At 45.7% G+C, this 10,782-nt stretch overlaps 1 protein-coding gene across 1 annotated transcript in view; it reads right to left on the minus strand.

Moving 5' to 3' along the window:
- Notch3 (notch receptor 3) overlaps nucleotides 1-10,782 on the minus strand; it is a 47,796-nt gene that overhangs the window by 4,696 nt on the left and 32,318 nt on the right. The window contains exons 30-31 of the mRNA XM_031349123.1: nucleotides 9,557-9,861; nucleotides 8,355-8,502 (exon numbers count right to left, since the gene is read on the minus strand). Of these exons, the coding sequence (XP_031204983.1) occupies nucleotides 8,355-8,502; nucleotides 9,557-9,861 (453 nt within the window). The remainder of the gene's footprint in view (nucleotides 1-8,354; nucleotides 8,503-9,556; nucleotides 9,862-10,782) is intronic.

The raw sequence follows: 10,782 nt of genomic DNA on the forward strand, positions 1-10,782 counted from the left end.
CTGAAAGTCTTATTCTTCCAAGGCTGGAGAGATGGCTCAGTGGCTAAAAGCATTTGTTCTTCTATCATGAAAACTGGAGTGTATAGACCTGTGTGTGTGTGCTGCATGTATGTCTGTGCATCACATGTGCACCTAGTATTCACAGAGGCCAGAAAGGGGGTCAGATCTCCTTGCACTGAAACTGCACATGGTTGTGAACTATCCTGTGGGTGTTGGGAATCAAACCCAGGTTCTCTGGAAGAGCAGTCAGTGCTATGAAATTCTGAGCTTCACTCCAATCCTCAAGAATCTGGATCAAGAGACTCACAAACACCTGTATCTCCAACTACAGTGGCTCTGAAGTTCTTTTCTGGCCTCTGTGGACGTACACACACTCATATGCAAATGTATCACAAACAAGCACACACACATACACAGAGAGGTAATAACAAAGATTTTTTATTTTGTTTTTTGATACAGGGCTTCTCTGTGTGGCCCTGGCTGTCTCGGGATTCACTCTATAGACCAGTCTGGCCTCAAACTCAGAGATCTACCTGCCTCTTCCTTCTGAGTGCTGGAATTAAAGGTATGTGCCACCATAACCAGCTAAAAATGAATCTTTCAAATAGGAAAGATTGGAGGCTAGAGAAGTGGCTCAGTGGTTAAGACTACCTATTGCACGATCATCTTGACCTGAGTTCAGATCTCAGCGCTTAGATTCCAAGCTGAGTGCTCTATGTGCACCTAAACTCTAGCTTGAGGTGGAGAGTACAAACAGGGTGGTCACTGGAACTTAGTGACTTCCAGCCTAGCAAAGAAATGTGATCTCTGGATTCCGAGAGAGAGACCTTGCCTCAAAGCATAGGCAGAAAGGCTGGCTGTCATGGCACACACTTTTAACTGAAGGACTCGGGAGGCAGAAGTAGACAATCTCTATGGGCTTGAGGCCAGCCTGGTCTACAAAGTGAGTCCCAGACCAACCAGGGCATCAAAGTGAGACCGCCTCAAACAAACAAGCAAAAGTAGGCAGAGAGTGATAAAGAAAGCCACCTGGCACCACTCTCAAGTCTCTTTGGGCCAGGTACACACACATGCACACATGCATGTGCCCAGGCACACGTGCATGCACATACACTCACATAGACACACTTACAAATAAATAACCAATATAAAGGTGGCTTATCAAGTCCATTTTTTTGTAAAACAAAATGTACACGTAAGACAGGAAACGTGTAAATATACATATATATACATATTTGTGTATATATGTGTGTGTGTATATATATATGATATATCTGATGTGCACACAAAGAACTCTAATAACAATGATAAAATGATAAACTCAGTGCTTAGGTGTGCAGCTGAGCAATGGAACACCGTGTAGCATCCAGAAGAGCCTGCATTTGATCTCTAGCACCACAAAAATAAATTCCAAATAATTATTCCCTCAAAGAAGATCTACCCATGACCAATAAACAGATGAAAAGCCAGTCAGGTTCATTTCCCACCAGGGAAATGCAAACTACCACAAATGTTCATGCGGGTACAGCATAACACATAGAAAAGAGGGCAAGAAACGCTAAATGTATTGGGAGAAGGAAGGGCCGAGTGCAGGCAATAGGCAGTCGTGAATGACGACATAAACCTAAGTGTTTTTCTAGCTCTGACTCTGCCAAGGACTTCTGGGTTTGGTGATGGGTAAGTGTATAAAATATGTTCAGTACTGAGAGTATAAAATTTAATGTGAAGCTTCATAGCTTCTGCCAGAAGGCCAGTTCTAACTGTGTATATTAAGTTATATAGACTTTGGGTCTGGTTAATTTAGGTATATGATTTTTTATTATTTTTTTAAGATTTATTTATGTATGATTGCTCTATCTGCACGTACACCTGCGTGCCCAAAGACGGCATCAGATCCCATTATAGATCGTGAGCCATTATAGGTTGTGAGCCCTGGGAATTCAACTCAGGACCTCTGGAAGAGCAGACAGTGCTCTTAACTGCTGAGCCATCTCTCCCGCCCTTAAAAAAAATTTTTTTTATTTATATGTATGTGTGGGGGTTATGTGCATGTGATTGCAGTGCCCAAGGAGGCCAGAGGAGACATCATGTCTTCCTGGATCTGGAACTATGGGAAGTTGTAAGCCACTTATGTGTATGCTGGACTCAGATCCTCTGTGAGAGCAGTCAGTGCTCTTAACTACTGAGCCATGTCTCCAGCTTGATATATAGATATATTTTTATTTATTTGCTTTTTTTTTATATAGTAAAGCTTTTTAAAACATAGAATATTTAGAACATGTGGTGGGCTTGTAGATGAGTCAGTAGAGTGCTTGCCTGACATGCATGGAGCTGTGGGTTCCATCCCTAGCACCTCAATTGTGGTGGCACACACAGCTGTAACCCCAGCACTTGGGGCCTATTTGGCTTACAGTCCTAGATCACAATCCATCACTGAGTGGAGTAAGGTAGTAACTTGAAGGCAGGTTCCACAACGTTACCTCCACAAAGGAGCTCACTCCCCCACCAAAGCACGGCAGAAACAACGCAGGATGGCGCATGCCAGCCAGCTCGCTTGCAGGTTCATCCTTAGCTAACTTTCCCTGTATAGCTCAGGATCACATGCCCCAGAAACAGTGTTACCCTCAGTGGGCTGAGCAATCCTAGATCAGTTAACACGCAAGATGATCTCACACTGGTCTGAGCAATCCCCCCACTGAGACGCACTTCACAGAGACTCTAGGCTATGTCAAGTTGACAGCTAACACTAACTAGGACTAGGCTTCAAAATTTTTATTTTTAATACCTTTGGTTGTATACCTACAAGACAATATATTTTTGTTGAATCATAATTTACAGTTAATCAGTTTCTACAACTTTTTCATCACTGCAATTACCCATCGTTGATCAGTCACCTCCCATCCCAAGCCTTAGGCAACTGTCAAAATGCTTTCTGTCCTTATATTTTATATTGTCTGTCCTGGGTGGTCGTTTTTCTTTTAAGATGTATTTATCTTTATATTTTTAAATTATATGTCTATGAGTGTTTGCAGAGGGGAGGTGCATATGAGTGCGGGTGTCTGCAGAGTCCAGAAGAGGGCGTCAGATTCCCTGGAACTAGAGTTACTTACAGCTACCTCATCCTTCCGCAGAACTCTGGTGCACTCAGTTGCCCAGTTGTATCCAAGTGCATGTGAAAGTTTTCCTGCTGTAACTTTGTCTCTTTAACGGTCTCCATTAAGCTGTTGGTTATTACCCTGTGACTTATGTCCTGGATCGCTGCCAACTCTTAAGTTCTATCATGACCCCGTGGATTGACCCTCTTCTGAGACACTCTGATGGCTGCTCCCCTCGTCCCACTTCTGTCAGCCCTAAAGCAGTTACGGAGAGATCAACGCCCCAAACCCCTAACAGCAGTTAGAATGACATCTAAGAGAGGACTAACGAGCCATGAATCATCCAAGTCACCCCTCTTCTTGCCATTCTGGACATTGTTTTCAAGACTCAGAACTAAAACAGCTGGACGGAAGCCTTCTTTGCATCAATGAACTTCTTTCTCCGTGTCACCAGCTCAGATCAGTGTAACACCATCCAGGAGCAGGTCAACTCCTTGACTGACTCAGTACTCCACAATTAAAAAGGACCAGATCTGACCGCTGCCCTCCTCGAACAGTGCTGCTTCCATGCTAACAAATGCTCTCTGGTTTGAAATGAGGACTAAAGGCATTAGGGACCAGACAAAAATTCCTTCTGGGTTCCTCCTACTCTGGCTCCTCCCATAGATCACCCCTTTTCTCTTCTTTATCCTAAAACTTAAGTATTTACCGTCTTTAAATGTTTTACTTACTGAACCCAAACAAAATTTTCCATGTGAGCTCTCCCAGTGGCTCTCACCCCACAACTGTATAGATGCTGTGTAGAAAAGAGACCTTCCCCTCTTTCACCGCAGGCCAGATACATAGATGCTACGTAGAAAAGAGACCTTCCTCTCTTTCACCGCAGGCCAGATACAGTTCTTCACATTAACCCTTCATTGCCTCCTCTTCCCTTCCTTTGATGCTCTGTAGCTCCCTGCTGCTTCTGCTAGCAGTCCTGGCAACGGAACCGATCATTGTCACCATGGGACCTGCCTCTGCCCACTTTGTCCCACTCTTGTCTCTCCTGGCTAGGCTCCTGCTCCTCCCCCTCCCTCAACCTTCCCAGAAATATCTCTCAGTTCTACTCTATAACCAAATCATCTACTTGTGGCCTTCTAATAATATTTTCTAATTTCTAATATTTTCCAGCTCTCCTCAGGAATGCAGAATGACAATGGCCTGCTCCATCACAGCCAACCCAGACTCTACCATGCAACACGGCTGAAAGAGTACCCCTTTACTGGACCCAGATCTAACCCCTCCAATAACCGTCATCTGGGGAAAGAAAAGAAAAAGCTGTAACATCTTGCCCTGAATTTTTTTTATATCCTCTCAGAATTAGAACTGAGTTTCTTGCTGAAGGACTACACTTCTCAGCTTCCCTTGTGGACTGCAGAAGTCATTTCCTCCCTTATAAGAGGCCACATCCCATCTTCCCCGTAGGCATTTTGGCCATCCACACAAGATGCCCTAAGTCTCACCTTAAGTCAGACCAAGCTCTCTCCCTACCCTTGGTCTCTCTATAGCTGCCTTTTAAAAATTAGCTAATATCAACCATGAATGATGCCCCTCCCCAGGTCATTTGCCTGTTACAGTAGTCTTAGAGGACTAAGATGACTTTAGAGAGACATCAACTTGCCATTCAGTAGAATTCAAATTACCATATAAAACGCTGGGAGTGTCTGAGCTTGTCGAGGCCCACTTAATGCAAAGCTGCATCTTAAATAGAGTCTGAGTTCTAGTTCCAATCCTCGGTGGAAGCCCAGCAGGCTACTTATGACTATCTACTTTTAAGAGCTCATTTGAGGAGCTGGGAGATAGTTCAGCGGTTAAGAGAACTGGCTGCTCTTCCAAAAGACCCAGGTTCAGTCTCCGGCACCCACATAACAGTTCACAATGGTCTGTAACTCAGTTCCAGAGGATCTGATGCCCTCTCCTCTTCTGGCCTGTGTGGGAACAGCATGCACGGGGTGCACAGACATACGTGCAGGCAAAACACCCTACACATAAAGTAAACACAAATAGACTATTTTTTTAAGGTATCCCAATAAAGCCTATCCACCTGTCCAGGAGCCTGCCTTTGTCCTTCCAAAAAAATTCTGAGTCACCTGAAGCCATGCTAAGGACAGGAGAAGACTAATTATCCCCTTAATGGCATACTGTACTTTTCCTTCCTAGGGGCCCCTCCCTCAAAGCAGCTGCTTGCAGGACTTCCATCAGGCAGCACATTGAGGCAGCCACTATGCAGCCTTCTTTTTCTGTGTATACATGGTTGTGTGTGTGTGTGTGTGTGTGTGTGTGTGTGTGTGCGCGCGCGCGCGTGCATGTGGAGGCTAGATCTTCCACCATATTCATTGAGGTAAAGTCTCTGAATCCAATCCAGAACTCCAGTATTGCTCTTCCTGTTAACCAGCTCGCTGTAAAGATTCGCCTGTTTCTGGAATTACAGGTGGCCATCACACCCACTTAGCATTTACATACGCTTCTGAAGATCCGAACCCAGGTCTTCGCCCTTGAACAGCAAATGCACTAACCACCGTGCCCCTTTTCTTTCTTTTCTATTTCTTTTCTTTCAGATACTGGCTCAAGCCTGGACACGAGCCCTCACATGTCCTCTGAAGCTCACCTCTCCCTGAGCTCTTACCAGGCTGCTGCTTTCAGACACATCTCAAAAGACATGAATTTATCTTCTTTGCCATCTCTCTGTTCCAGGGAGACTGACAGCTTGCTTGCTCTGTTGCTTTTCTATCAAACTCTAGTCTGATTGTGTTTGAGCTTCCTTCTGAGACCATTTCTAAACCCTTTTATTGTTGAAACAAAGGGTCCACCCAGGAACGAAGCCCACCCTACTCACAACATTGTAGAGGTGGGATGATCCTGCGGAGATGCTGTCCTACATGCCGGAGGACACAGCACAGACCTTCATCCAACACACAGACCAAGAATTACCCAACCATAGATGTCAACGCTGATGAAGTTGAGAACCAAGGGTTCTTCCAACAAATGTTTGTAAGTATCTTAGAGTATCTACAGCTGTGTGAGGCCTTTGGATACAAGGACAGCTTGTTGTGACCCTTGCTCATGACAGACCCAAGACAAGCAGGCCACTACCAGGCAGCTGCCCCCATAGATCATCACATGCAGGTTTATCCCGGTGTCAAGCAGCTCCATTTCCTTAACAAAGCATCTAGACAGGCTTGGGGTACACCACAGTAGGAAGCAAGTTAGCGTGCTTGGTTAGTGTGAGAAGAGCATGAGCTTTTATCCCCAGTTGGTGATGAAGTGTCCTGTTGGGGGATGTTTTTGTACGCTTTGTATTTATATGCTGATTTCTGTTCCCAGAGATCTGGTTACAGTCCAGAGTTTGGTATAACTTGGTATTTTGTAAAACATTGTCCTCCATCACCTCCTGATTGGTTAAATAAAAAGTTGAACAGCCTATAGCTGGGCAGGAGAGCAAAAGGTGGCTTTTCTGTTCCCGGACAGAAAAAGAAGGTCTCAGGTGGGACACAAATAAAGGTGACAGAGAGAGCCTAGGATGGCAGATAACAGGCCACATGACTGGGAAGTAGCCCAAGTCCAGCATAGTCAGGTTAAAATAGCTGAGTATCTACCCAGCCATAGTGCCTGAAATGTTTAATAAATATAAAAGTGTCTGTGTCATTATTCAAGAATAAGGAGGGGACTAGAAAAGCCATACTTCTTTAGTATCCTCCTCACAGAGTGGGAAAAAATTGCCAGCTATTCATCTAACAAAGAGTCAATAATCAGAATATATAAAGAACTGAAAATATTATATGCCTAAAGAACAAGTAACACAATCAATAAATAAACCAATTAGCTGGACAATTTTCATCCAAGCACTCCAGAGTCAAAGGAAGGTGGATCTCCCACCCAGGCCACCCAGGACTACATAGTGAGACCTTGTCTTAGACAAAACAACATTATCATCATCATCATCATCATCATCATCATCATCATCAACAACAACAACAACAGCAACAACAACAACAAAAACCCTTACCATCCATTTTTAGCCATAAAGAAAACTTACAAAATACAAAAATAAAGTACATAGATACAAACCAAACTAAACTGAGAGGGTGGTGGTGCACATCTTTATCCCAGCACTTGGGAGGGTGGTGATCTCTGAGTTTGAGGCCAGCCTAGTCTAAAAAATGAGTTCTAGGACAGCCAGGGCTACATAGAGAAATCCTGTCTCCAAAAAAAAAGATGAAAAACTATACTTAGATGCTACCAGAATGGCTTTAATCACGAAAACAGCCAAAAAACGGGAAAAATGAAAGAAAGAATACAAATACTAGAGAAAGGGATCATCATGTGCTATTAAGGATGAAGTAACTAGTATAGTAGCCAGTATAGAGAATGCTATGGAGGGGATCTGAGTCCACATACAGTAAGAGACGTCTGCATGTCCATGCCAACTGTGTACCCGCATCGCTATTCACAGCAGCTACACTATGGAGCCAACCTAGGGGCCCACCCATACTGTGTACAATGGAGGGCTACTCAGCCTAGGGGCCCATCAATACTGTGTACAATGGAGGGCTACTCAGCCTAGGGGCCCACCCATACTGTGTACAATGGAGGGCCACTCAGCCTAGGGGCCCATCAATACTGTGTACAATGGACTGTTACTCAACCAAAACAAAGAAAGAAATTGAGCTGAATGTGATGACAAATGCCTAACTTGGGAAACAGAGGCAGGAGGATCCACATTTCAAGATTGCTGGCTGCACAGTAAGTTGGAGGCAAGCCTAGCTTGCATGAGACCCTGTCTCAAAAGTTGGGGGAGTCAAATTAAACAATCTTCGGGAAACTGGTAGAACTTGAGATCATCACAGTAAGAGAAATGAGTCAGACTCGAAGACAAGCACTTCGGGTCTGATCAACTATTTGGACTCTAGAAAGAAGCACAGGAGGAAGGGGAGGAAGAAGAGTATCCCAATGTGAAAGTGGGGGGTCAAGGAGCTGGGGGAGGGAAAAGGAAGGGAATGGTAGAAAAAGGGAAGGGAGGGGAGGAGAAGGAGAAGAAAGGAGTGTGTGTTAGTGAATCTACATCTTTTCTAAACTAGAGCACCCTGTAGGTCCTGTTCCATTTGTGTGGGAGCCGTGGTGTGCATATCTAAGCATACGCTTGCTGTCAGTATAGGTGTGGCTTCATATTAAGAGGACAGCAGCACCCACAGGCCCTACCCCCCCACACACAGCACTTACCAAGCTCATCCACTGCATTGACATCGGCATGGCTGGCGATGAGCTCTTCCACCATGCCCTCCACTGCCAGGCGGGCTGCCAGGATCAGTGCAGTAGAGCCGTCTGCCATTCGGGCATCCAGGTCAGTGGAGCGGTTCCTGATGAGAATCTAACAACAACAAAAGCCATGGCAGGACATCATGCCAAGGGAAAGGAGTGCACCATACCCTGAGGGCCCCAAACACCACAGCTGTGGAACCCATGCGTTACAGACATTTCCTGACTTAAAATGAGATGGTATTCCTGCTAAGCACATTGTAAATCAAAAATATGCTTATTCAAAATGCATTTAAAGAACAGTATGATGTGGAAGGCCAGGGAGATGGCTCAGGGGACAAGCACCTGACTTCAGGGCCCAAAGTCCATGTAAAAAGTCAGACTTGGGCATGTGTGCTCATAACCCCAGGGCTGTGTGGGAGAAGACAAGAGGATCAAGAGAGCCTTCTGGCCACCAGCTTAACTCCAGACTCACTGATGGGCTCTGTCTCAAAAGATTAGGTGGAGCATGATAGAGCAGAACATCCAACAGCCTCCTCTAGCTTCTGCAAGCTGGACAATAAGCATGTCCATACCCAGGTGCACAAATGCCACCCAAACACAGACAAACCAGCCAACGTAACACACATACACACACACACACACACACACACACACACACACACACACCAAATAAATGTAATTTTAATGATACTTTAAAAAAAATTTATCCGGTGTTAGTGGTGCATGTCTTGAATCCCAGCACGCCAGAGGCAGAAGCAGGTGGATCTCTCTGAGTGCGAGGCCAGCCTGGTCTACAGAGTGAGTTCCAGCACAGCCAGGGCTACACAGAGTAATCTTGGGCTAGTGAGATGGCTCAGTGAGTAAGAGCACTGACTGCTCTCTCCTGAAGATCCTGAGTTCAAATCCCAGCAACCACATGGTGGCTCACAACCATCCATAATGAGATCTGACTCCCTCTTCTGGTGTGTCTGAAGACAGTTACAGTGTACTTACATATAATAATAAATAAATCTTTATAAAAAAAAAATCTAGGTAAGACACTATCTATTCCTATTTCCAAATGACAAAAGCTTTGCAAGACAGACCAGGGCTCAAATCTAGGTGTGTCTGATCGCCCCCCCACCCCATCAGCTCTGCAGTCTGAAGAGACAGGCCTGTCTCACCTGGAAGACACCCTGGGCATCAGCTGTCACTGCAGTGTGCAGAGGGGTGCGGCCCGAATGATCCTGGGCATTGGTGTCCGCCCCAGCATCCAGGAGTCGCTTGGCTGCATCCGCTCGAGCATAGCGGGCAGCCAAATGCAGGGCTGTCTCACCAGTGCGGTCAGTTCGTGCCCCAAGCTGGGCCCCTTGACAGATGAGATCTGATATAATGCTGGCTGATGTGTCATCCGCCTCATCCTCCTCAGCTGGTATCGGCTCCAGGGCTCCCCCACAGAAGGAGGCCAACATCAGTGGGGTGAAGCCATCTGCAGGGACCAGTAGTGTGTCACAGGCATAGGGGTCTTCCTGGGGCAAATGTCAGGGGCATTGTACTAGATGCAGCTGGGACACACAGCACCACAGACAGAGGTAAATTCTCCCAATTGCAAAGCCACCCCACAAAGATTACGTGATTTATCGCAAAAGCGATCCCAGGAAGCAGAACACTTGGAAGAAAGGGGAAGGATACCACTTTTTCCCTAGTGTTCCTTCTCACACATTCCCTAATAGCAAGCCCTGCTTAGACCAGATGGCGACTGGTTTATCTGCATGTTATAGGCCATAGCCACACTGATTGGCCCAAGAATAAGTACGTGGTTCTAGTCCACCCTGTCAGAACTAATCTGAGACTTCCCTGACAAGCTGTTTGGCTGAAGCTAAGAGGGCTGGGGTGGAGGTTCGGGGGGGATTGAACATCAGGATCCAGGAGCTAGATGGTTAAAGGAGCTGCAGAGAAACCGGACAGCATGAATGAGATCCCTAGGACTGAAATAGGAGATAGCCAACTCCAGTAAGGAGTCTTTGGACTTCTGAGTACACTAATACACACGAATAGTGATTTTTAAATAAATCCCAGCTGGATATGATGGCATACACATTTGATTCCAGCACTTGGGAGGGCAGAGACAAGAGGATCTCTGTAACTTCACAACCTGATCTACATAATGAGTTCCAGGATAGCCAGAGCTATATAGTGAAATCTTATATAAAAGAATAAGTAAAGAGGGGGAGGAGAAGGAGGGAGAGGAGGAGGAGGAGGAGGAGGAGGAAGAGGAGGCAGAGGAGGAGGAAGAAGAGGAAGAGGAGGAAGGAGGAGAAGGAGGAAGGAGGAGGAGGAAGGAGGAGGAAGAGGAGCAGGAAGGAGGAGGAAGAGGAGGAGGAAGGAGGAGGGGGGAAGGAAGAGGGAG

Source organism: Mastomys coucha, unplaced genomic scaffold (genome assembly GCF_008632895.1).
Source record: "Mastomys coucha isolate ucsf_1 unplaced genomic scaffold, UCSF_Mcou_1 pScaffold4, whole genome shotgun sequence".
In the NCBI taxonomy this organism is placed as follows: Eukaryota; Metazoa; Chordata; class Mammalia; order Rodentia; family Muridae; genus Mastomys; species Mastomys coucha.